This window comes from Helicoverpa zea, chromosome 20 (genome assembly GCF_022581195.2).
Source record: "Helicoverpa zea isolate HzStark_Cry1AcR chromosome 20, ilHelZeax1.1, whole genome shotgun sequence".
Classification (NCBI taxonomy): Eukaryota; Metazoa; Arthropoda; class Insecta; order Lepidoptera; family Noctuidae; genus Helicoverpa; species Helicoverpa zea.
Window position 1 is genome coordinate 3,140,299 of NC_061471.1, and position 26,054 is coordinate 3,166,352.

At 39.9% G+C, this 26,054-nt stretch overlaps 5 protein-coding genes across 6 annotated transcripts in view; 2 read left to right on the forward strand and 3 right to left on the reverse strand.

The window, feature by feature from the left end:
- Window positions 1-6,464: 6,464 nt before the first annotated feature.
- LOC124640379 (protein SEC13 homolog) lies at window positions 6,465-7,858 on the reverse strand. Its single transcript, XM_047178125.1, has 2 exons — window positions 7,191-7,858; window positions 6,465-6,915 (listed from the first exon to the last, which is right to left on the reverse strand). Exons 1-2 carry the CDS (start codon window positions 7,758-7,760, stop codon window positions 6,544-6,546), a joined length of 942 nt encoding a protein of 313 aa, XP_047034081.1. The 5' UTR covers window positions 7,761-7,858; the 3' UTR covers window positions 6,465-6,543.
- Window positions 7,859-8,091: 233 nt separating this feature from the next.
- LOC124640110 lies at window positions 8,092-10,135 on the forward strand. The gene is made up of 5 exons (XM_047177762.1): window positions 8,092-8,275; window positions 8,343-8,402; window positions 8,481-8,654; window positions 8,737-8,880; window positions 9,597-10,135. The coding sequence occupies exons 1-5, from the start codon at window positions 8,207-8,209 to the stop codon at window positions 9,957-9,959; spliced, it is 810 nt and encodes a 269-aa protein (XP_047033718.1). The 5' UTR covers window positions 8,092-8,206; the 3' UTR covers window positions 9,960-10,135.
- Window positions 10,136-10,167: 32 nt separating this feature from the next.
- Window positions 10,168-15,138, reverse strand: LOC124640111 (ras-related protein Rab-8A). 2 transcript variants are annotated; one of them, XM_047177763.1, is made up of 6 exons: window positions 14,944-15,138; window positions 14,629-14,689; window positions 13,977-14,181; window positions 13,113-13,253; window positions 11,751-11,753; window positions 10,168-10,791 (listed from the first exon to the last, which is right to left on the reverse strand). In XM_047177763.1, exons 1-6 carry the CDS (start codon window positions 15,065-15,067, stop codon window positions 10,687-10,689), a joined length of 639 nt encoding a protein of 212 aa, XP_047033719.1. In that variant the 5' UTR covers window positions 15,068-15,138; the 3' UTR covers window positions 10,168-10,686. The 2 variants fall into 2 exon arrangements, with proteins under 2 accessions (XP_047033719.1, XP_047033720.1); XM_047177764.1 differs by lacking the exon at window positions 11,751-11,753 and having other exon boundaries at window positions 14,944-15,136.
- A 732-nt stretch (window positions 15,139-15,870) lies between these two features.
- LOC124640013 (DNA-directed RNA polymerase II subunit RPB7) lies at window positions 15,871-18,423 on the forward strand. The gene is made up of 6 exons (XM_047177584.1): window positions 15,871-16,031; window positions 16,109-16,218; window positions 16,299-16,458; window positions 17,781-17,831; window positions 17,961-18,098; window positions 18,317-18,423. The coding sequence occupies exons 1-6, from the start codon at window positions 16,020-16,022 to the stop codon at window positions 18,365-18,367; spliced, it is 522 nt and encodes a 173-aa protein (XP_047033540.1). The 5' UTR covers window positions 15,871-16,019; the 3' UTR covers window positions 18,368-18,423.
- The window catches only part of LOC124640012 (myosin-I heavy chain), a 72,707-nt gene continuing 65,066 nt past the window's right edge, over window positions 18,414-26,054 (reverse strand). Inside the window, exons 32-39 of the mRNA XM_047177583.1 lie at window positions 25,669-25,854; window positions 25,126-25,311; window positions 23,811-24,018; window positions 23,341-23,473; window positions 22,748-22,883; window positions 22,089-22,331; window positions 21,503-21,706; window positions 18,414-21,354 (exon numbers count right to left, since the gene is read on the reverse strand). Coding sequence (XP_047033539.1) covers window positions 21,250-21,354; window positions 21,503-21,706; window positions 22,089-22,331; window positions 22,748-22,883; window positions 23,341-23,473; window positions 23,811-24,018; window positions 25,126-25,311; window positions 25,669-25,854 — 1,401 coding nt within the window. The 3' untranslated portion in view covers window positions 18,414-21,249. The remainder of the gene's footprint in view (window positions 21,355-21,502; window positions 21,707-22,088; window positions 22,332-22,747; window positions 22,884-23,340; window positions 23,474-23,810; window positions 24,019-25,125; window positions 25,312-25,668; window positions 25,855-26,054) is intronic.

The window sequence follows — 26,054 nt, forward strand, 5'->3', positions numbered from 1 at the left end:
CACAGTTGCCTTAATTGCCTAAATTCCACATGTGTGACTGGTGTCTGATGTAGGTATTTCAATGAAAACCTGTGTCACAGATCACCAGTGCACCACCTTCGGTTGAACTTAAGTAGGATTACATGATTATTTTTAATAGACGAATAGCTGGGGAGAAAATTAATATTATCACTTTAGAAAGCAGAAAAGTATTTTTATTGTTTAAGTACAGTCAGATTCAGTTTGAGGGAAGAAAGCAGTAAAACTTTTGACCAAAAGCAGTTATGGCTAAGTGATCGGGATATGCCTTGACTCTGCGTCGTTGTAGGATGAAGGTTGTCGTTGTCCGCCAGTTGTCCGCCAGGGCGGAGATGTAGACGGCGCCTAAGCAAATGAGCGAAATCATGTTAGAAAGAGACAACGTCATAGTCAGTTTTGTACGTTAGAGCAGGGAATTTCGCTATTGTTTCGCCGCCCAACAACTCACAACTCACAGCGAAACTATGGCGGTTTCGCCCTTTGGGTTTCGCAGCGGAGGTGTGCTACAGGCATCAATCTTTTCTTTTTTCTCATTATCTCTTCGGCTTCTTCCTCTTCAATTATATGTGCAATAATGATTAAATCCAAAACACCCATATTACTGCTTAAACACAAGTTTCCTCTTGTTTTGTTGAAAGTCAACTGCGCTAGAAGAGCCGCGGCCCGTGAATTCATTGCGGGCGGGCTCGAAAAGGCGCGCGCAGTCCCGTGACTTCTCGAGCATTCCAGCGAATTCTCGAGCAGTCGCGGGAATCCGCGCGCGTTCTCTACCGAGCGGGTCGCTGCGCTTCGCTGCCCTTCGCCGCGCTTTTGGTGTGAATTGAGCCTTAGGGTCAATTCCCACTGAAAGAGCAGCGGCCGGCAGCGGCCGTAATTGCAAGGGATTGAGCGCGAGCGCGGCGGGCCGCGCGGCGCCGCACCGCACCGCGCTCTTACATTTTCCGTGCTCTTACGGCCGCTGCTCTTTCAGTGGGAATTGACTAGAGATGTAAAGTGACCGTCACGTTATATGTGACCGATTAATCTGACCGAGCATATTGGACATTTATCCAATTTGACCGGTCACTTATTGTCATTTATTGTCAGCAACGTCAGAATCGTTTTTTTTTTGTTTAAAAATAGAATTTATTAGAAATAAACGTTTTTTCTTTCTTTATTTTATAAAACTACGGAAGTTTTAGAATCATCGAAGGTAACCAAATGTCATTCATCGATCTTTAAGATAAGATTTCGCCCAGCGGTAGATGTCGTGCGGTGTTCCGCAGGGGTCGGTTCTGGGCCGCTCTTGTGGAACATCGGCTACGACTAGGTGCTGCGCGCCGACCTCCCTAGCGGCGTCAGCGTGGTCTGCTACGCTGACGACACGTTGGTTCTGGCACAAGGGAGGTCGCACCAGGAGGCGGCCGAGATAATGACGCGCGGGGTTGCGACGATCATCGAGAGGATCTAGCTGCTGGGCCTGGAGGTGACCTTGCACAAATCCGAGGCCATGTGCTTTCATGGGCTTCGGAACGCGCCACCTTCAGGCTCCCAAGTCACGGTGGGGGGGGGTTCCCATCGGCGTCGAGAGGGCGATGAAGTACCTAGGACTCGTCCTCGACAGCCGGTGGAACTTCGTTGAGCATTTCCGACGTTTGGGCCCCAAACTGGAGAAGGCAGGTGCTGCCTTCAAACGGCTCCTGCCCAATCTGGGAGGCCCAAACGCCCCCTGCCGTAAACTCTACGCGGGGGTCATGCGGTCCATGGCCCTTTACGGGGCCCCGGTACGTTCGGCACGTTCGGTACGGCCGCGTGCTGTACACTACCTGAACGTGCCCCAAAAGGTGATAGCCATTAGGCTAATCCGGGGGTACCGTACGATCTCCCGCGAAGCAGCTGGCCTACTTGCTGGACTGCCACCGTGGGATCTGGAGGCGAGAGTCTTCTTGCGCCTGTACGACTGGCGCGAGGAGACACTGCGCCGGGGGGAAACTCCGCTGCCGCGGCAAGTTGTCGCGCAGCGGGCGGAGCTCCGGCGAGATCTCATGGTGGCCTGGAGGGAGCGACTGTCGCAACCCAGTGCAGGGCACGCCACCATCGTGGCGGTAAGTCCCCTCTTTGAGGAGTGGCTCGGGAGGAGTCATGGCGCCCTCACGTACCGCATGACGCAGGTCCTCACCGGACACGGTTGTTTCGGGAGGCACCTGTACCGAATCGGTCGTGAGGAGGCGCCCGGGTGTCACCACTGTGCGGACAGACCACACAGTCCAGGTGTGCCCCGCATGGGAAGGGCACCGCTGGGTCCTCGTCGAGGCTTTAGGCGGCGGCGACCTCTCGCGTCCGGCCCTGATCCAAGCCATGGTCCGGGGCGAGAGGGAATGGGATGCCGTCGCCTCCTTCTGCGAAGCAATCATGCTCGAGAAGGAGGAGGCGGAACGCCAGAGAGTTCGCACCTCTCATCCCAGCCGCCGTGCTGGACCAGGTAGACACCACGGGCGCCGGGTGTCGCGAGATGACTCCCGGCCACCGTAGGTGTGGGTCTGTGGGCGGTGAGTTCCGGTGGCTCATCGTCCCTCTGTCTACTTAGACGACAGACCCGTGTCGACACGTGCTCCTCAAAGAGATGTCAGCAACCCCAGAGGGGCCCAGTTGGGCCAAGGCCTGCCGGGGCTGCGGGTTGTTCGAAAGAGTTACCGCGGCTCTGGTACATAAAAGGCCTACGACGGAACACGACGGTTTTTAGTCAGTAAGAGTCTGACACTCCCTCACCGCTGCTAACCCACAGCGGGAGGGGTCATTTGATGATTTTTAACGTCGATAAAAAAAAAAAAGATTTCGCCGACACTCTATGATTAATGATTTGTCAGTATACATCAATAAAAATAAATACGTACTTGAGAGTCTATCTTTTTAGAAGGTTATCTATGCACTATGTTGGTTTAGAAAGGCAATTATAGGTATTATTTCACATTCATAATGTTTTTAATTTGCTTGAGACGAAAATAATAATTGTACCAAGTAAAAAATACTTATTTAATATATCTGACCAGTCTGACAATAAATGTCCAATGTGACCGGTCATTTAATATTAATTGACGGTCACTTATCGTATGTGACCGTCAGTTTACAACACTAGAATTGACCCTTAGGGACATCGCACAGTATAGCGGCACCGCAACAGCATTTAAGTTGTCATTTAATTTAGAGCATTAATTCGTGTAGGTATATTATAATATACTTCGTAATGTCAATATGAAAAAGCCAACGGCGAGCAGTCAACGCGCTTGCCGCTACCACACAACTCGGCTCGCCGCCCGCCAGTGTTGCCACCTTGGATTTTTATAAAGCGCTAGGTCAAAAGTAAAATGTCGCCAGATTTTACAAACTTGGAAAACGAAAAAAACACCAAATAACGCTATATTATTGCATTGAAATTATCACATTCAAGAAAATTTTTAACGAAGGAGTATGTTGTATGTACGTGCCAAAATTCGACAAAAATATAATATTCTCTACAGCACAAAATTTATTTTAAAAATTATATTTAGTACATAATCTAGAAGCAATGAAATAAAACAACATAACTATGTTGATTTGTTATTAATTTGTAAATAATCAGTACAATATGAATTAAGACTTAAGAGGAACAAATAATACAATTAAAATTAAAATTCAAGGTTATCAAATGTTATATCTTCCATAACATCATCATAATTCACAGAGGCCGAAACTACTGCCGATGACGTCGACGTGGATGCAAATGTTGTTGCTTGTGGTTGATTTTTAAAAGTGTACTTAGTGTTTTTTCCAATAGCTGCAATGACATCGCTTGGTAATTCGTAATTGTAACATTTTGCATCAGTAACTTTTAATCTATTTCTGATAAAAATTATCGCATTTAGAAGAGGACCAGCCATCTTGTTCCGTAGTTTATTTTTTACGATGTTCATGACACTGAAAATTCTTTCGATACCTGCATTAGATTGGGGTAAAGATAACGATGATATGGCAAGATCAACTAGTTCTGCAAAGTCATTTATACCCGCTGCGTTTCGGTAATCATCTGCCTCAACCCAAAATTTTATAACATCGTTTGTATTTTTCCATTGGACAAAACAGATATTGTGCCACTGATTCAATATCTTGTCAATGTCACTAGCAGTATAGCCAAGTTCTTTAGCTAGTTCTGAAATGGAATTATCCTTACCTTGGCGGAGTATTATCTCTGGGTCTAATTTTGACATCGATTCCAGCACATTGTAATTGGTCGGCAGTCTTTGTTGAATTTCCTTGGCTAGCTTTACATTAAACTCAATACAGCGACGTTTTATGACTAATATAGTGTCAGCTGTTAACGATGTTTTTCCTTGCTCCGATTCAAAGAGGTAGCCCATGTATGGGACCGGGTTAAGGTGTCGGTCGATATCAATATTTAAAAAATCCTTATCTGTAATAGCTGCATTCGGTAACAGAATCCTGTTGCAAACTGAACGTAATAGTGTAATCAGCACATTTAATAATTTAAGAGGATTTGCACTTTCGCTTTCAAAGCTTTTCAATGCGATCTGCACATCGTTTAGTACACTTTTCAAAAATAGCAAATATAAATAACTTGATTCATCCTTGTATATAGAATATAATAGATCTGCAGTGTAACATCGATCTCTCATAAGCCCAAAATGTAAAGTCAGTTCTTTCCACTGTGCCAGAATTCTTTGCACCGCTGGTTCAATGGATAACCAGCGTGTGTCACATACCTGCAAAATTTTTAAAGGTGCTTCACCACAATTAATAGTTTCGTAAATTTCATGATATTCATTTTTACGTTTTGTTGAGTGGGCAAACCAATTGTACGTTTCTCTAATCAAGAATTCAATATTTCTTGGTAGCGTATGTTCTGAAGCGTGAGATACAGCAAGTTGTAAAGAGTGGCAAGTGCATCTGATAAGAATTAAATTAGGTATATCATTTTTCAGGATTTTATACACTCCATTATTAATTCCAGTCATGACTGACGCATTGTCTGTTCCCAATCCAATCATTTTATTTTTATTTAATCCATATTTTTGTAAGCAAGAAAGAAGGGCTTTAACAATACCAACTGCATCGCTGGTTTCAAGTTGTTCTAGAGCCAGAAACGAAGAAACTACTTTTTTTAGTTTTCTACTGAAATACCTGATTACAATACCAAGTTGCTTGCTCGTGCTGATGTCAGTTGATTCATCAATGATAAGACTATATTTTTGCTGTCCTATATCCTTTATTAGTTCTTCAGTAAAATGTGGTGCCAAGACATTTTTTATAACTTCAGTACACTTAGTACGATGCATTTTTAAGTCGTCCGTTGCTTTTGAGTCAGGGAAAGCCAATTTCACTAAATCTGTTAGATGATCAATACAGGAAACTGAGCTATGTTCAGTAATGTAAAGCGCGAGCATTCCTTCAGCTTTGCGCGATTTTAGGTTGGAAATCTTCTCACTATCGGGCTTGAATTGTAAAATCTGGTTGCCAGATATCACTTGCATTTTTTGTTTGTGCTTCTTTGTTTCAGCATGTCTTCTCAAGTCTACCAATTTTGCTAATAATTCTGCCTTACAATATGTGCAAAAAGCCTTCGTATCATCACCAGGTAAAGGTTTAAGCCAGGATTTGAATTCGTCATGAGATTCCCACTCCTTTCTATATTTTTGTGCATAGTTTTTTTTCTTGGATGGAAATTCCATTATTGGATATTATTGAGCGTCACGACTTCACACACTGTGACCTTTTAAAAACGACTTGATCAAACTTTTCGCGTTTTCGACAGCGCGAACTAAATTCAAGACATAGAATGACAAGATTCACAGAAAACATTAGCAAACGACTGCGCTAAGGGATTCCCCGGTCAAAGAGTAAGCATAGAACAATATGAAATTCTGACTGTGCTTAGGGATTTCCCGGCCATAGAGTAAGTAGAGAATAATGGTGGGTAAAAATGTGTTGCCAGATTTCGTACTGAAAAAACCCCTAAAAACCACTAAAAAGAATAAAAACGCCATGGTTTTTAAAAATACCACTAAAGGCTTTCAAAAACCGCTAGTTCTGGTGGAAAAACCACCAAGGTGGCAACACTGCCGCCCGCGTGCTGCAAGCGAGCGGACCTCATGCGTACAGCGCGCCGACGGCGTGCTAATTACGCGCCGACTCCGAGCCGGCAGCGAAACAACGTCATTGCGTCGTATTCAATCATAACTGTCTTAAAATAATATTGAGTTTGCGGTGACAGCAAGCTTACACCTCGCGGCCGGCGCGCCGACGGCGAGCGGACAGCGCGTGGTTGGCGCGCTGGCAGCTAGCCGTAGTCTTAATTCGAGGCGACGCCGTGCTGCAGCCGTGCTGTTCCGGTGCCGCTATAATGTGCCATGACCTTTAGTCTCCTGTTGAGGTGGTCTTATGAAATAAAATGAATCATGTAAATAAAACAAAAGTTTATTGATAATATGTATATTACTATTAGGAAATTATTCACAAGTTAATTAAAATAAACAAAAACATAAATAAATGAATTCAAAGTGTGCTCCTTTCATCGTTTGGGGTTTGTCCCAAGCCTTTGGCAACTTCACTTATGCATAGCCACTGTCCATCAGATCCTTCACGCCAGAGGCTGACCTTGTTGTCTCCTCCTGACACGGCAAGGATGTTACCCGTGAGAGACCAGCTCACACTCCACACTACATCATCAAATGTGTTCAGTATTGTGGGGGTCCAGGACACATTGTCATCACTGGTCCAGATCACAACTCTCTTGTCCTGGGAACAGCTGGCAATCATAGAGCGCTGCAGCCCAAGAGATGGTGCCCATGCAACATCCCTCACCCAGTCCATGTGCATTTCTAGTCTGTTCTCTTCTATCCATTGGTCACCTTGTTCTCTCCATATCTGAAAATACATAATTCAGTTTGAACATAAATATGTAACAATTTACAATATAATTAATGAGAGACACTAATTAAACTACCATTCAATCATGAGATTGATGATTGAGTCATAAAATAAATGTGAATGTGTGTTTGTTACAGTAGGTTGCACCATTTAACCAAACAAATTTTTTCTAATATCACCACTTTGACCAATGTGGGGTAAGTGGGAATAGGTGAAACTGAAGGAACAGCTAGTGCTGTACATGTATAATGGATTTGTTCAGGTTAACTCACTTTGATCAAGTTGTCACATCCTCCTGTGACTATCCTTTTCGGTGCCTCCTTATTGCTGAGTGGATCCAAGTTCAAATCGGCGGAGATCGCGGGGCACCAGCTGACGGAGTTGACTCCAATCGCATGCGCTCCTGGTATCTTCTTCACATCCCAGTTGCCACCGTCCTGCGAGTACGTTATGATGGACACGGACCCGTCAGAGCTGCAGCACGCCAGGATTAACCCGTACTCGGCTGGCGCCCACGCAATAGAGTTCACAGAACTCTCATGTCCGGTATATTCATACAATTTCGTCCACTCGCCAGCTTCCTTCCATATGATAACTTTCCTGTCGTAAGAGCATGACGCCAACAGGTTGCCGTACTTGGGATGGGCCCAGGCGACTTGCCACACCGGCCCGAAGTGACCCTTCAGATCAGCAGCAAGGGTTTGTGTACCACTCTTGATGTCGTAAATCTTAACCGAATTATCCGAAGAACATGTTGCTAGCCTCAATCCGTAGTAGTCCAGTTCGGCATCATGTATCATGTCTTCATGGCCCGTATCAATTGTGTTAAGAACAGTAATCATTTTTAATATAGGTATATATCAAAAAACACAAAAATGAACAATTAACCGCGAGTGGCTCGCCAGCTGTCAAACGGTTGACGTGGAATCACAGTTGCCACAGCAAACTTTAATGATAGCTTTTGATTTTTTTGAACCACGTTCAATATTTTGTTCACACTTTTTAGTTAGTCGATACAATATGAGTAATCCAATATTACAATTACGCGTTACAAATTATGATGACATAACTTTTTACATCATTATTCAGTCAATCATAATCTTAAAAGTATTTATTTAAATTAAAAACAAATACATACTGTAAAGAGCTAAATGTTATTGGCAACATTGAACCCAAAATGTCAAAGTATGAAAAGTTCTCAAAGCAAATTCCTAAATCTCAAACTGAAAATATTGATGAGATAATATAACGAAAATTATGTTTAATAGTTGATATACAAAATAAAAAGATGTCAGATAATGAAGGTTTTTTTAACAATATAACCCATCTATTAAAACAAGACTATCGTGGAGTTAACGTAAGTGCTACTAAGAGAAATGTCTTGAATAAACTGCTGATGATTATCACCTGACTATGCTTTACAGATAGCTGTTTATGCTCTTGCAACAGCCGGATTAGCAGTATCCATACATAAAATTCGTCCGGTATGTAACTTCCTCAACTTCTATTTAGTATTATTATAATGATATTACATAATAACGTTTATATTTGTATTTAATTAGGTTAGCAAGTTCTCAAAAGCAAGTACTGTTCCTGACCACTTTGTTCGGAAACATGAGACGCTCCAAGGGTCTTTTGTTGGTGTGCAGCACTCGCCACTCCGTGTTTTAGTGGATCATAGAGCCCCTATATACTTACCTCTTTGGCATTCTGCTAAACCACCTCTTCCAGTCAAGGTTAGTACTATGTTTACAATAATAGTGTTGATCTAGCCCAGTTGGGTAGGTGCCAAACTGATTTATATCATCTTTTTTTTAGTTATGGGGAATAGAGGTTGCAAGTATGAATGCCGTGAACTGGCTGGAATGTGTGGCCAAAGGTCAGAAAGTAACATTAAAACTTATTGCAAGAGACAATGATGACCTGCTTTCCAGTGTGTCGCTGCATTTACCTCAACACAGGGTAATTATATCTTAAACTCATGTTTTCTTATATAGTTCGGCCATTCAGAGAATGCGTTCCTGACACGTCGCGATTGAACTGACGACGTAACTTTGCAATGGCGTTGCAGTTACGATAAAAATATTTTTGCTGGTTGTTTACCGTTTTAACAATTGAGGAGCATTAAAACAACATTATTATATCAATAATCAATGAATGTAGTTACGTCGTCAGTTCAATCGCGACGTGTCAGGAACGCATTCTCTGAATGGCCGAACTATAGTAAATTTTACACTTAACATAAAATTTAAAGGGAATGACATTTGATTTTTAAATGTTTCCAATTTAAGTAAATAACAATTTTAATTTAAATACCTAAGATAACCATCTTAGTGTACTGTTGCAAGAAGTCTTATTGGTGGTACAATACAATACTATTTGCTTGTATAGGTTAATACTACCAAAACAATAAATTGTTGTGTTGAGACTATCAGATAAGCAACAAGGTCATTAAGAGATTTTGGTATGTATGGGCCTTTAAGACTCACTGTTGGATAAGATAATAATGAACCGAATGGGGCTCACTCAATTTTATCAGCAGTTTAATGCAATAAAGTTACTATTCTTTGAAGTACAAGTTCTTTAAAGTATAAGATGATTTCTACACATAAAAACATATTAATTCTCATTCCAGCTACTAAGCCATAGAAATAACATTTCTTCCTATAAACTTTCAGAAAAAAACTACTGAGACTCTGGATATCGCTGAAAGACTAGTAGAACTTGGTTTTGCCACAGCTTCAGTGCCCAAAAACCTTAAGAAAAATACAATTGAGTCAAAATTGGCTCCAGCTTTACTGTCCGCTGAGGCTCGGGCGAAGAGCTTCCGCAATGGTGTCTGGTCTGAAAATTTACCACCCTTACCTGCTTATGTAGTGTTTTGGAGAAAAGGATCACAGGTCACCACAGACATTGTAACTCTATCAGCAAAAAAACTGGCCCATGTTTTATTGATAGCTTCAAAAGGTATCTTCAGCGGCGTCAAGAAATTGGCTCTCCGGCCCTTCAGGTCACCTCCCAAGCAAGTACAAACTACATGAAAGCATTTATTTATAACGTTATTAATTAAATTCTAGTTAGTTTGTACCAAATGCATTACGGTAAAAGTAATTATTTAGGTACTCAAGAGACTAGAGGTGATACTTCCATTTACTAAAGTGTCCTAAATGTTCATCTCTTTTGTATATATAATGTTGGCAATAAAATGTTAAAATTATCTAAATGTAGTTTGATTAAATGAAATCATTGTTTGTAAAAAAGCACTTTATTCAAATTAAATATTATATATTACATTAAAATATATATCTTAATTAAAATAGCAAAAGGAAAAGTACAGCTAAACAATCTATTGAAATAAACCTTCCAACCATTATTTGTAATGTTGTATTATAACACCTTAATTTCGCCCTAATATAAAAATAAATTGTCACTTCAAATGTAAACAAATGTACAAGGTAATTTACGAAAAAATACTGTTTCGTTTCAACTAAACGTCGAAGTAGGTATCATAATCGCGGATATAAAAATACAAAAAGCAAGTCTGATCCCCCTGTGGAGTGACGCACCAGTATTAAAAAGATCGAAAAATATATAGTTGGTGGGTGTTGATGGGGAACCCTACGCGTCCCGTATGGCATTGTTGGATGGCAATCCTGATATTCGTCATAGTGATAGTCGGAGCGCAGGGCGGTGTGTGGGCCTTAATACTTGTTGATGTCGGTCGCGTTGTACATGGAGCGGGCGTTAGCGCGGCACGGCGGGGCGCCGTCAGAGCAGGCTGCAGCGCGACAGCCACGACGTGGGCTTGCGCTGCTGCTCGTTGGCGCGGATCTGGTGCGCGCCCGACCTCGCGCCCGCCGGGTTACTCGCCTCCTGGATACACACTCCACATTAGTTCAGAGCACATCATTCCTAAATGCATGCTCGCACAAAACTGACATGTTAGTTGCTCGTAGCGTAGTAGATGAAAAGTTCTAATGATACAATGGAATATATGAAATGGTGAACGCATTTGATATATTCCAAAATAACTTACAAACTGAAAATTTGATGTATTGCTGTCGTTTATTATCTAGGTAGATCAGTAACTTTATCGGTCAGAATATTTTGGATTCGATTTGCATGAAGACAATTTTTTTTGTTTTTTTCCAGATATATTAGAAAATATTGGCAAATCAAATAAACATAAGGAAGTTGTATAAAATGTTAAAGGCAGAAATAGCTTAATGATATGGCACAAAATAATCAAAGCCACTTCAAGGTAACAACACAAAAACATTAAGAATACACTTCAACAATATTAATAAATTCTAAAAACTGACTATTGTTTTACTTAAACTTTAGTAGGTAAAAGTGATAATTTGGGGCAAATAGGAAGTCTTAATTTATGGATTTCGATACCAGATTCAATTTGCCTTAAACTATACACTTTTAGTCTTGCTTTTGTCTAGTTATTTATTACAGAAACACCTGCCTTAACAGACAACATTAACCTCGGTTACGTAGTGATTAATTACTTCTATATCTTTTACGTAGGTACTCATACTCATTTTAAGCTGTCTTGTCGGGCAAGGCTGGTTATTATCCAATAAAAAACTAGACTTCTTTTACTCAAATCTGCAGTAAATTACAGCGCAATGTAAATAAACATCATGCACTTGTTTAGAAGCTAAAATTATTCTTGAATTCTCAACAATACATATACAGCGAAACAAAAAACGAGCGCCTAATTAGTCAAACTCAACAATTTGTTTTTTATTCTGCAATTTTAACTAAGAAGCGAACAAAAAGACGACACTTAAAAACTGATACCGTAGACTCGGATTCATTACCTTCTGTTTTCGTAAAGAGATGCATGAAACAACAAAGAAGTTATTTATAAGGCGGAAGAACAAAATATCAATACATAGGTATCATAAAAGAAGTTATACTAATATGCGTTCAAGTCCATTACATCAACTATTGAGCTGATAATTAGGTTGTTATAACGATCGCGATCGCAATCATATTGTCAGGGTCAGCAAAGTTTGAACGAATTAAGTATTTATGTAGGTTGTACCTCTACAAATTAACAAACGAGTGCTAACAATCATTTTCCATTAACGTTTGTTAGTTTCCTAAACTTATGGGAACTACTGGCACATGAAGTAAAATTAAATACACTGGGGTAAATAATTCAGACAAAAAGGAGAGAGGGAAATGCACAATTAACTAGGGTAGGTACAAGCCAACTTCAATAAATAGGGCTAACTAATCCAAATTCCACATTTACACATATTTAGACTCGGTAGTCATCATAATAATTTATTCAGTAGGTGGTGAGCAAGATCACAAATAGTCCACACTTATGAATAAGGCCTTGATTCAATTGTTACACACACACACCAATGTAAGTAATGCGGTATATTCGGTGAAAGTGTTACAGCTCTGCTGAGGATGTAACTACTAAGCATGTTTTATTATACAACATTATATTTTTCAGTATTACCTTTTTATGCAAAAAAAAAAGAAACTTGCAGAATTACAAGTAATTGAGGTATTTAATTGTTATCTCACATGTAATTATATTATTAATGAATCATCATCATAATCTGATGTTAATGTATCAATAATTCTGAGCTGCATTTGTGTTTGACAGCTGCATCATCCACTTGACAAGGCTACACTCATATCAAGCCTTATTTTACATTGTATGCAGCGCAACATTGAATGACAAAACATGCCCATAGTACATGCATATTTTCTTGGCTATGTAAGAATTTAAATGTTTGTAACAATTGAACATTAATAAATAAAGTTACACTTGCTTACTACCAAGCATATTTCGTGTGATTTAAATTCGTCAATTATAATCATCTGTTAAGTTTCCCTTAAACATACTTGGCAATTAGTATTGTACTAAAATGGCACAGATTGATGGGTGTGTGTGCATGTGTGTAAATATTTGGCAGAGCTTGTCACTCACACGTAAGGGAAAGGGATTAATTTATAGTAAACAATCCTTTCTTTCAGAGTGTTCTATGACTAACATCTCCAATGTGGACCTATTTGTTTTATTCAATTCACTTTTTACTACCACAGTAGGCAGAGTATAAATATTTTTTATGGGCATAATATGTTCTTTGTGCATAATTATCATAATAAATACATACTATTCTAAATGTATTACTGTATATGGTGTACTGTCTGCATACCTGTTTCTTCTCCATCTTGGCCTTGATATCTCTTGCTAGGGTATAAAACGCTGACTCTACATTTAAGGAGTCTTTTGCTGATGTTTCTATAAATTTAATCTGGTATTCTACGGCTAATTGTTCACCTCTTTCTTTTGATACCTAGAAAAATAAAGACAATGTTAGTTGCTTTATTGAATTTAAGAATGGAACTGGCTTGTTAGCTTGACTGCTCTCAGTTAATCCCCGGTTCTTGTTATCGTATTCATTACCCATGAAGATAAAGCACAAAACTATGACTCATGAGTGTGATTGTAACAACATTTGCAGTTATATTTACCACTTATCAAATCCATTACCAACATAACATTATTGATAACACATTAGTACTCAAACAGTAGGAAAACCATATTACTTTCATGGAATTATTACATTCTAGTATTTGAAATATAGATATTTAATTTTATTATTTATAACTATCCTGTTTAATAATGATCCGATTTAAAACATGAATAATGGGATAATGATGTTTTATTCTACATCTATTGAGTTTAGTACAAAATGAATAAGCAGAGGCAACTCAAAAATTCAGCAGAGCAGTGACATATACTTTTTAATGGTTCATTGACCTCTGACAATGAACAAGCAAGTGGTTTACTTGGTAGCAGATTCTATGTAGGTATTCTATAAATAATATAGCAAGTTATTTTTTAAGTTTAGAATGTTTATCATTATGGTTGGATTTCAGCAAATCTTACAGTAATGGAAATTGTGTATAAGTTGTATGGTCCCTGTTTTTGCAATTACATTTCTGGGCAACCCAAAGGTCAGAAGTTTAGTATTGTACAAGATGCAGTTATAAAACAATACTGATTTAGTTCTCACCTGTCTCTTAGCCTCTAAATCACACTTGTTTCCAAGAATCATCTTTTCAACATCAGCACTGGCATTTTCTTCAATATTCCTGATCCAATTCTTTATATTTTCAAAACTCTTTTCATTTGTAACATCGTAAACCAGCATTATGCCCATGGAACCGCGGTAATATGCTGTTGTAATTGTACGAAATCTTTCTTGACCTGCAGTGTCCCTGGAACACAATATTTTAACTTTAAGTAGACATTTCTTAATAAGGATTTTTAACATAAGTGTTTATTGTTCAGTGTATTATCATTATCCACACAATAAATTATTTATTTGACACAATAATAACACTGAATCATTTTCATATTTGCATTATCATCTCTTTAAAAAAGGTAATAAAGTAGTAACTTTTATCACATAAACAGGTCAAACATGACTATGAGACAAATTGCAGTGCAAATGTAAATACTTGTTTTGTTCAATGAATGACTTACAGAACAACAGCATGAGCCATTGTGTTGATAGGCAGAAGAAAGGAAGTGGGTACATTGTGCTAGCCTCATTACTCATTTATGATTGCAAAACTGGCTGCTAGCTTTAAGTTGACCGCGCCTCGTAACACCACTGTCTTACACAAAAAACGAACACAAAGATACAACTTGAATCAACTCACCATATTTGTAATTTTACTTTTTTCCCATCAAGATCTATTGTACGAATTTTAAAGTCGATACCTGAAACCAACAGTCCACAGTTATTCGGGAGTCAACTAATTAATTAGTGTGTATGATGTCATAAACTCTCGATTCATTTAATTCGATAAGGGCTCCATTTATCGAGGCGCCGCGCCCTATCCGCCATAAATATGTTTAACGATAAAAAATAGACACAATGGACATGGAAACAAAAAATCCTATTCCATGACAATATACGTAAAAAATTATCTGACAATAACCTTTGATATAAAGACTTGAATCAAAGTACTCACCAATTGTTGATATAAATGAAATGTTGAAAGCATCTTCTGAAAATCTGAATAAAATAGATGTTTTTCCCACTCCGGAATCACCTATCAAAAGTAATTTAAATAAATAATCGTAAGTTTTTGCCATTTTTTACAACAATCTGATTACGATACACATAGGTCTGCCATTCATTTGGCATTTTTGACTAATCACTAGTGTTGTCGAGTAATGGTTGTGTAATATCGCAATCGATTTTAAAGAGAGAACTTAAATCGATTTTTTTATATGACCTTACAGATGAAGAAGCTACAATAAATAGAAAAGCTTCTAAAAAAAAATCTACGTTTTTTCATTTTGAGTCAATACTGATCTGTTTTTAAACATTAATAGGACAAAAATTATGTAATTTTATTTACCTTTAATCAGCCTGAGTAAATATATCTATTTACTCAGAAAACACCTACACACTTTGAGAAGCTGGATTGGTGCTTGCCTGATCTGGAAACGAACCTACCTACTCATACTTAAAAGATCTTTTCCGCTAGGATTAATTTATTTGACAATGCAAAACTTTATAACGTTGGAATACTCTCTAATAAATAGACAAAAAACAGCCTTACAAAGTTCTTTTTAATGTTCCACAGCATTTAGCCGTTCGGAGCCGCTATGCGTAGAAGTCTGTAAGTATTTGTTTAGTAAGGCAACGCAACAAATAGTAATGACTGCCGTATGTACGAATATATTATATCTTTATCAGGCTATGGCAGAGAAGAAGGCAAGGCTCATGGCTCCCCCGGTTGATCAAACTAGCTAAGTAAATTACCATTTAGTCATACATAGACAGTTACTATTTATTTCACCAGTCTACATCGCGCATCGCATCTCTGACTTAATTTTGTACTGTCAGTCAAGTCAAGCAAGGGTTTGTCAACGTCACGATAAATGACACTTGACAGGTTATAGCGAAGCGATCGTAGCCGCCGTGAGACGCTTTGGTACTTGAGAATTATTTGTTTTGATTGCAAACTATTCATTTTATTTTAAATATTGTATCATGAAGTGAAGATTTGAATATAAGAGCATATACTTCAATTCAACAATGTTTTATCACGTAAGTGGCTAACGCTCTATCACAAATAACTTCCTCTGTTTTGAACTGTTGATTTGTTTCATCAACAAATGTTTCAGATATCTTTAGAACACGAAATTCTACTGCATCCTCGTTACTTTGGACCACAATTATTAGATATCGTAAAACAGAAGTTATATACTGAAGTTGAGGGCACTTGTACTGGAAAGTAAGTTAGAAACTTAAACTAATCTGAAGTTAGGTTATGTTGAACAAAATTGTGAAGTTTGACCTATTCTCTGTTCTCAGATATGGTTTCGTGATAGCAGTGACTGCGATAGATAGTATAGGTGCAGGTCTAATTCAGCCGGGGCAAGGTTTTGTAGTTTATCCTGTTAAGTATAAGGCAATCGTGTTCCGGCCATTCAAGGGAGAAGTACTTGATGCTATTGTCACACAAGTTAATAAGGTATTTAATTATTGGCTCTTCATGTAACTCCTTTGTTTATTTGTCTATAACAGTTGATTAACAGCTAATAACAGTATCTTCTACCCACTTTACTCTTGTCTACCTAGGGAGTATGTATCATGCTTACTACGCTGGTGACCAGTGCCGGCTTTAAATCTACTAGTGCCCTGGGCGAGATTTCTACGGCGCCCCCAACTGCAATTCAAACCCATACGAAAAACAGACACATATGTAGTTACCGATTGCGCGAGCGAAGCGAGCGCTAATTTTTTTTTATAGTTAACAAGTCAAAGCAAAAATTACCTAAAATGTAGCCCAATCGTACATAAGTTATTGCTGGTTGGTGAATGCAAAAACACGGGAACACAGGTTGTGATTGCGAAATTTTTTGTTATATTTTAGAACTCAAAACAAAAATGACTTAAAATGTAGCCCAAACGTAGATAACTCTTTGTTGGTGTTGGCGCCTATGAATTAAAATTTTGGGACTTAAAGTAGTACCATAAATAGAAACTAGAAGTTACTTTCTTATTAACAAAAGGACTTAAAAACGACGCTACCTTTTTGCTAGGGTAGACAAAAAAATTTTCAAAAATAAAAACAACTATAAAGTGAAGCAAGCCCGAAAAAGCTTTTTTGAGATTTGGATCACTAAAAGTCCTTAACATATATAATAAAAGGCGACTGTGAAGTGAAGAAGCCGCAAGCGAAGGGAGCGCGAATTTTTTTGAGTATTGGGACATTAAATTAAAAGTAGCTATATGTGAAAAAAAATGTAAGCGTAAAGTAAAGTAAATTTTTGAGTTTTGGGATATAAAAGTAGTGTATCTAACGCGCGCGGCATTGTATGACAATACATTAATTTAATTGAAATTTCTTGGTCCAGGAGCGTACCGCGGCGCCCCTGAGCTCGCGGCGCCAGGGTTATTCGAACACCCTGCACCATAGGTTAAGGCGGCCCTGATGCTATCCATACATTTGGATACAGTTCTTGTAAGCTGTGATCTTTGATGAAATTAAAACAAAAATAGGAGTAAAATTCTGATCAAGGATTGGTTGGGGGCGCCTGCGGCGCTCCTTATGTCCGGCGCCCTGGGCCGTCGCCCAACTGCGCCCTACCCTAAAGCCGCTACTGCTGGTGACTCCCTCATTGATCTAATAGTCGCACAGTGCAGCTACTGTGCACTTGTGTCTGTACAAATGCTTTGTGCACTGTATTTGTTCTTTGCAGCTGGCTGACCTTATTAATGAGAATAGCTGCTTTGGCTGACAATTGATATGGGTTCATTATTATTGAATTGATTGGCATGTTTTTTTTTCAGGTTGGAATGTTTGCACATATAGGACCACTAAGTTGTTTTATCTCACATCATGTAAGTGTTTGATCAACAATAATGAATAAATACATATTTTTTTATAATACTTTACCCTGAAATGAAAATAGGTATATAGTACGATATGGCAGGCATAATGATGACCAATAAATAAACATTGTATTTCAGTCAATTCCGGCGGATATGGAGTTTTGTCCGAACGTGAACCCCCCATGCTACAAGAGCAAGCAGGAAGACAACGTCATACAGGAAGAGGATGTCATCAGACTAAAGATAGTGGGCACCAGAGTTGATGCTGCTGGCATTGTAAGCATTATTTATAAACTTTTCCTGTTGTTTTTCACATACTGGGTAATGCCCCATTCCTTATCTTTACCCATATGCAAAGAAATTGTTTCTACTATTCTGATGCTATATGTATGTATTGCTGCCATGTTTTTCAAAATCCACTCAGCTGTTGCACATGATACACACACTGAATAAAACAAATTGCATTTATGATTGTCATAAGTTTTCTTTTTCAGTTCGCCATTGGGACATTGATGGACGATTACCTAGGATTAGTGACACAGTGAATTCTATAAATAAGTGTACAAGACTTTTCAAATAAAACCAGTAAAGCACTTTGTAATCATTTATTTGGCATTCAAATAATAGGGTAAAATTCCATACACAATGTAACAAAAACAATCCATCAAAAATGATAAAATATTTGGACACCTTCAGTCTATTTGGGCAGTATGTGTGGTGGTACACGATGAAACACGTAGTTCTGTGTGCTTGTCGATGTTTCACTGACATTCATTATCCTATATTATGTTAAAACTTACTTCTACTAGAAACAATTACAATTTGAAATATTGTGTTAGATTAGTGCTCAATGTTAGTAGTCACACATGATTAGCACAACAAAGATGGCAAATTACTGTTCCTACCGATAACTTCAATAGTTTTAGTAGTTTTTAAATTCTATGTAGAAGAATATTGCAATATTTGTCCAAAATTATTTTTTTGTTTCGGAAAATATTCAAAAGTCGGTCTATGCTGTCCTAATCACGTGTGTCGAATTGATAAATCGTGTTGAATACATCCAAGTGTTAGTATTTAATTAATAATATTAAATAGTCGACTTATATAAGTCAGAAGCCAAAACATACCGAATGCCAAATGTTCCAATAATTTAATATAATTTCAGCCTCTATGATATTACGAGAATTTCACGTCAATGAGTATGCTATGTCTATAATTATTTACAAATGTCTAATCAGAATTCATAAAAGATAAAAAATATCCAAAGGGACGATCCGAAGTCTTTGGTTTACCAATTATATACAAGTTATCAAAATACATAATTAAAAATAAATAGAACCTAATCAAATATTGCTCGTAAATCAAAATATGGCATCTAAATAAATAATACTCAAATATGAGATCAGAAACACAAGCTAAGCAACTTCTGGATATCTAAGCACCAAAAAAGTCTAAAATTAACACGTTTGTCTATTGTAATTATACAAGAACGAGGTAAAGACATTGATATTGAGTAATTATGTCTATTTACATATGGAATATCTTTGCTCAAACTAAGGCGCTATCGATTCTATTCCTTTATATTTTTTAATTGAAAGCAGTCAACTATTCATCATTGGATGATCCTATTATACCGTTTGGCAGTCTCTTGGTTATTGTCTATACTTTTTGCAACAGTGATCATGCCCAACAATAGTCGAAATGTTCTGCATACAATTCTAACCTTCTCTATAAAGGAAGAGAATCCGTACCGTCTACATAACCTAGTGTTAGTAACAAAGAAAATTTCTTACATCCAATTAGCTCTACTATACCAAATATATTTTTTTATTATAATAAAATATTGAGACATAACATTGTGCAATATAGTGTAATATGCGATAGAAGTTATAATTTGAAACAATCAGTAATTATTTTGTAGTCACAATAAATTTGCACAAATCGCTCACTGAATTTAATGCGCTTAATAATGTATGCTGATAGCTATAACATGGTATAACTCATTATTTCAATTGTTAAATACAATTTATAGAGATTCGCAGGCTGCTAATCAGCATCATTATGTCAGCTTTATACAAGGCACAAAATAAGTGTTCAGGATAAAATATGCATTACAGGCAGACTAAACAAAGTATATAATTTTATATAGAATTGATATCTACTGGGAAGATTTGGAGCGAGTAAGGTAGGATACATTACAGTAGGAATCTGAAACGCTAGCAGGTATTATATTGGTGGTGGTACAGTCCAGTGAAGTAAGAATATCAACATTTAAGTGCATACGTGAATACAGTCAACATCACTTGCTATATATTATATCCCTATTTGCAATGGAACAATAATTCTGTCACATAACACTTCTTGTGGTGTTACTTCAGTCGACTGTATCATCACCTAGTCATTATTACGTATAGTATCATCTACAACAACGATATATTAGAATACATCAATAGAATGACTTACAGTGGGTTGGCTTGGCCTTATGTATCGACATTTTTTTTACCTAGTTCAGGGTTCACATCAAACACTTATAGTTGAAAAATGTCAATACACCAAGATGTAACATGATCAAAGACTACAGGGGAATAAGATTCATTACTATCTACCGGATAAATCTTAACATCAACGTTCAATACGCCTAACTGCAACATTTAGTCTAACACTTTAACAGTAATAATACTGGCAATAATTTTACTTTGAAGAATTTATAGATCGGAATATAACAACTATTATAATGATAGTGGTTAAAATTGATTTATTTATTGACTATGAATGTATGTGGATTAATTTAGTTTTTGCTTCCCCGTCTTTCCTGCAACTGAAATCGTCCTTACTGTCACTCAAAACCGAACACCACTAGATCAGACCTGTTATGTAGTAAACGCTTATTCATTCACTATGACATTTAACTAAATTGTAATGTAAAGTAAATAAACACGCGCGTGCGTTGCCGCCGCGCTTGTGACACTTGAGCTAATGCCTTCCGCATTCACATCCATTACCTGATCACTCAACATCCACCTCCTGTGACCGGCATTCCTTACCTTGTTCGAGCGAGATTCTCACTCCAAGGGCACGTAACTATCGTCTAGGACAGACTACTATTTAACGCGTCTTTGGAGCAGTACCATCATTGATTAAAATTAGCTACGACAGTAGCGTGATTATTAGGTTGAACTCAAAGTTGAGTGGAAGACTCGAATTAAATACATAATTTGAACGTCTCGAACTTGTGTTTTACAATCGAAATTTTAAGTACTTTAGATTGTTGAATCGATTGAATTTTTGAAGTTCGAGATGGTTATAGTCGAGATCGATGTTGTCGAATCACGTGTCGCGTGTGGTTCGGTCGCCGTCGAAGGTCCGGAGCGTGCTGGCGAGTCGCTCAGCGCCTGACGTGGAAGCACTGGCACTAGGCGGCCGGGTGTCACGAGGCGGCGGGCGGCGCGTCGCCGGCCACCGGCACCGCGGGCGACACCGGCCCGCGCACTGCCTCGATGTAGTCCTTGATCAGCGTCGCGATCTGGTACGCCTGCGTAACAAGTACAATTATTTTCAAATGGACAAAGAAAGGACATTATTCGGATGAGATCTGAATCCAGCAGCTCTTAGAATAGGTTATGGGCACATCCAGCTAGTCGTGCGGCACTCGCGCCGCCGCAGCAGCGTCAGACACATACCTGTTCAGTAGAGAGCACGAGCTTGGCGTGCTTGCGCTCGGCGCGCGTGACGAGCAGCAGCGCGCGCGGCGCGGGCGACACGGCGAGCAGCTGGTCGTGGTCGTGCGACACCAGCGCCGCGCGGGACCCGCGCCGCAGCAGCGTCAGCCCGCGCGCGTCCACCGCCAGCCACAGTGCACGCGGCCAGTTCGATGTGAACGATTGCTGTACATGAACAGAAGAGGTTATAGAAAACGTCCATTCAAGGACGCGTCCACGACTAGCGACTGTGCCGCGAATGTGCAGCTCGCGGACTGTTTACGAGCTGCCCGCGAGCTGCGCGCGTGCATTTGTGTTCGTGGCCTGCCTGCAAACGGCACGCGAGCTGCACATTTGCGAGGACGCACCCTAATATTATGACGAATTTTATCTATAGCAATTAATTGGTAGGTCAAGGGTCAATATTTACCTACTACCGTACAAAAATTAAAGTGCAAGAAAATACATTTTTTATTAAAATTAAATGAGAAAACGAAAGACCCACAAAAAGACGCCTATTTGCTGACAATGCATCGAATCTGCGTATTAGAACTTGTGCATTACATACCATGACATCAAATATGGTAGCCCTGGTGAGCGGCCAGGATGAGGCGAGCGTGAGCGCCCTCTGCATGGCGGCGGCGGGCGGCGTCCCGCGCAGCGCCAGGTGGTGCAAGCGCACGGCGGGCGCCGGCAGCGCGGGCTGCGCCAGCCGCGGCGGCAGCACGGCGCTGGCGGCCGCCGCGCACTCCTCGCCGCCGCCCGCGCACTCGCCCTTCACTACTTGAGCGTGCAGGGCTGCTAGCATCACCTGAGTGACGAAACATAAGCTCAAACATGAATGAAGGCCATATCCGACCACGGCATGGTATATCAGGTTGTACCAGTCAAAGTTACAGGACTTACAGGAATGAACTAAACTACCTATTTATTTTCTTGTGATTAACCTGTAAGTAACCCACCACTTTAAACGCTATAAAACTACATTATCCAACTTAGGGTGCATCTACACGGTACATGTAGCTTGCGCATGTCGAGGCACGTGCGCAAGTTAGGTACATGCATTTTAAAAAAGGGCAGGCTCAGCGACTCGCGCATGTACCAAAGCAAAATACCTACCCGCGTGCTCTTGTCACTTGCGCAACTTAACGTGCTATTTGCACCGTATAGATAGATGAACCCTTAGAATCCAAAACACACATGACATAAGAGCAACTAAATACTCACAGCCTCGTCAGTCTCGATGGGCAGTCGGTCGTGTCGCACGGAGTGCAGCACCTGGTAGTACAGCAGCTCCATCTCGGCCGCGCACGACGTCTGCAGCGGCCGCTCGCCCAGGAATAAACGCTTCTTGAACACCAGCCTAAGCAATGATAATAGGTATAGAAATAGTAATAAAGTTTGAAGGCTCTTTTTAAAACACTGTTCTTCTTGCTCTGTTCCCAATTTTATTTTGGGGCTTCCATTCCTCTCTGTCACAAGTCATACCCTTGTTATATTCATGTCATCCCTCAGTCAATCCATTCAATTTTTTTCTTTGGTCTTCCTCTTCCTCTCCATCTAACATACTCTTGGTGTAATCTATTTCATCATTCCTTACTATATCAGATACCATGAGGACCGCTTGTCTCTATCTTTTTGTGATCGGTGCTACTTTCAGACTCCCTTTCGCTCCAAAAATTAAGAACCAAAGACCTTATCCATTTTTTCATATTTTCTCCTGCTACGTGATCTCTCTTGTCGTCTCTCTTTTTCATTTTCAATGCTAAACAGGACAACTCTTTCATCCACAAAACGCTGGTAGGAAATGATCTAAGTACCTGCAAGCAGCGGCGGTGGCTCCCGCTTTCTCCCATCTGGCGAGCACATCGCCGACGCGCTCGCTGCCCGCCAGCGCGCGCTCGCCCGCGCCCGCCGGCGTCGAGTTCGCGCACACCTCGTACAGAGCGTAACCTGTAGGGATCCTCCGAGTTACTATGACACACCCAACTAAGCAATGTTATAACAAAGGTGTGTCAGGGGTGCACATTGAGCAAAAACATAATAGGAGTATATAGAGAGAAGTACATACGGGAGCGTGTAGGGGAAGTACATAAGAGAGTATATAGAGGCAATACATAGGCTAGAGTCGTAGGGAAGTATGTAAGGGGGTTTATCAGGGGGGTACATCAATTACTATGGAAAATGTAATGGGATTAAGGGGATACATAGGAGAGCACAAAGGTGTATATAGGCGTAGTACATAAAGGTACCACAAGCAAGTCTTTATTTCATATAGTCCTTGCATTACCTGTAGCAGCATCACTGAGTCCAATCTTCTCCCGCAGCATAGCGACGAGATGGTCTGCCGTAGCGGCGGGTCCGAACACCAGTCCGTGCTGTTTGCCGTCCAATAGCAACACTCGAACGTGCATGGGACGTCGTGCGGCCGCGCAGAGCACTTCCTCTTTGGATGGAGCGCCCAGGCGACGCGGCACTTGAGCTATGCTTAGTGCCACCTGTGGAGATAATGCCTTCGTAAATATACTTAAAAATACTATATATGTATATGTTTATGGGTGATGCCTGGTAGACAGGTATGGGTTATGAAAGTCAGATAGGCAGTTTATGTGATACCCAGATGCTTAACGGCATCCAATTCAGTTGAAAGGTGACCAGGAGTAATGTTTATTCTTTGAGTTTTTATGAGGCTAATTAATGAGACCATGTTTTATATAAAAAAAATATATATATTGAAAATATGTTTAATGTTTTTCGCAAGAGAAAAAGAAAGAGCGTATAAGTATCGAACATGCAACCTAAAAAAGCTTGTTTTGTAGTGTAAATAAATGTTAAGATTATCGAGTTTAAATTGGTAAACTTTAGTACGCAAATTATGCAATTTAGTTCGCAAAATGTGCATGACATTTTAATTCTAGTTTCTTATAGATAGTCCTTGGTTACCCATATAAAATGTGTGTTCTTACCGCCTTACGGCACGGGTATGTGTTTGCGTCAGACGTCGAAGTGATAATATTTACAGAAGGGATGGTGGCCACTGGGCACAGCATTGTAAGCTGGTTGGTGTAAGGGATGGTAGGAGGGCCAATGGGCTATCTGTTGAGCAACCAATCAAAGCAAAGCGTTTGGTGAGTATAAAGCGACATATTTTAGGCTGTAATTGAAACGCATGCTGTTTTTAAGGTGTTACATTGAAAGCAGAATTAGACCTGATATTTATATTAATAACAACATTAACCATTTATTAGATACCATGGATGCCACTGTTCAATTAAAAAATAAACAGTTTCTAATAAGTAGCTATTGTAGTTAACTACAGTGTAAACATAAAATGTCCCGTTTCACTTTGAACACAATTTGTGTCAAAATTTTGATACATAGTATTTTTAAGACGCGCAGTGGATGATGACGCGTTCAAAACACTCAGTAGGCATTCAAAGGCCATACACACCGTCTCCATAGTCTTCAAACCAAAGATATCTGGTCAAACAAGTTCTACGTCACGAAACGAAGTCCAAATATTTAAGCCATTTAGGTCATATGGTGTCGTAACATGTTCAGCGTCACCAACCCGTCCTAATGACAGTATAGAGGTATGTAGGTACCTGTTCAGCTCGTCGCGCGAACTTGCCCTCCTCGCCGGCGTGCAGCGCGGTGCCGCGGTAGCGCAGGTGCGCGAGCAGCAGACGGCGCAGCGGCTTGGCGGGCGGCAGCGCAGCCCCCACCGCCGCGCACAGCAGCGCCCAGTGCCGCGCCGACACGCGCGACGACGGCTCCGGGTGCTCCGTCGTCTGACACGTACAAATTAACTTACAAGTTTGTACTATTTGAAATGTACGTGTGATCAGGACTGAAAAGTTTAAAGTCGATATCATCCGCGTTTCGCAAGGCAAGTGAAGGTAAGAGAATTGAATTCAAATTGTGTCCACAATTTAATGTGCCTTTCGTTTCATATGCTGCTATCATTTCTACATCTTTGGTTAACATGACGGGAAAAAGGCTCGGAGGATAATGATGGCTAACGTGATGGATAGTCAAAGTCATGAGTCATGTTATGTAGGTAATTACGGTCTCCTGTTGTCGTCGCTGTCGGTCTCGTGTGTGCCGCTGTTGTTGTTCCCGAGCTCGTGACATACAGTGTGACGCACCTGTTTGATGAGCTGCATGTACAACTCGCACAGCAGCGTGTCCTTCTGCAGACAGCGCTGCAGCAGCGCCTGCGCCAGCGCCACGCGGTCGTCGCTGTCGGCCTCTTGTGTGCCGCTGTTGTTGTTCGCCAAGTTTGTGCTGCTGCCCTCAGGGTTCGCGCTTAGGCCTGCGTGGCTCATTATGTCCTGATGATGGGACAAATTGATGAGTTATTTTTAATTTTAGACCTTGAAATTCAAAGGGGGTAAACTAAAAATATATACGAAAATACATAAATGCGAATGATTCAAAATGGCGTACATATTCGAACTTATTTTCAGGAGTGTTGCCGCCTAAAAATTCAACTCACATATTTTACTACGAATTTATAACCTGTAAAATATTC

What these genes read in the sequence shown, in the direction of transcription:
- LOC124640379 (XM_047178125.1), bottom strand. Translation starts at nt 7,760, where the DNA reads ATGATTACTGTTCTTAACACAATTGATACGGGCCATGAAGACATGATA. An exon ending in GATGTGACAACTTGATCAAA is followed by an intron (nt 6,916 to 7,190) that starts GTGAGTTAACCT and finishes ATGTATTTTCAG; the next exon opens with ATATGGAGAGAACAAGGTGA.
- LOC124640110 (XM_047177762.1), top strand. Translation starts at nt 8,207, where the DNA reads ATGTCAGATAATGAAGGTTTTTTTAACAATATAACCCATCTATTAAAA. An exon ending in CCATACATAAAATTCGTCCG is followed by an intron (nt 8,403 to 8,480) that starts GTATGTAACTTC and finishes GTATTTAATTAG; the next exon opens with GTTAGCAAGTTCTCAAAAGC. An exon ending in TGCATTTACCTCAACACAGG is followed by an intron (nt 8,881 to 9,596) that starts GTAATTATATCT and finishes ATAAACTTTCAG; the next exon opens with AAAAAAACTACTGAGACTCT.
- LOC124640111 (XM_047177763.1), bottom strand. Translation starts at nt 15,067, where the DNA reads ATGGCAAAAACTTACGATTATTTATTTAAATTACTTTTGATAGGTGAT. An exon ending in AAAGTAAAATTACAAATATG is followed by an intron (nt 14,182 to 14,628) that starts GTGAGTTGATTC and finishes ATTGTGTTCCAG; the next exon opens with GGACACTGCAGGTCAAGAAA. An exon ending in ATTTAGAGGCTAAGAGACAG is followed by an intron (nt 13,254 to 13,976) that starts GTGAGAACTAAA and finishes TTATTTTTCTAG; the next exon opens with GTATCAAAAGAAAGAGGTGA.
- LOC124640013 (XM_047177584.1), top strand. An exon ending in GAGGGCACTTGTACTGGAAA is followed by an intron (nt 16,219 to 16,298) that starts GTAAGTTAGAAA and finishes CTCTGTTCTCAG; the next exon opens with ATATGGTTTCGTGATAGCAG. An exon ending in GAGTTGATGCTGCTGGCATT is followed by an intron (nt 18,099 to 18,316) that starts GTAAGCATTATT and finishes TTTCTTTTTCAG; the next exon opens with TTCGCCATTGGGACATTGAT.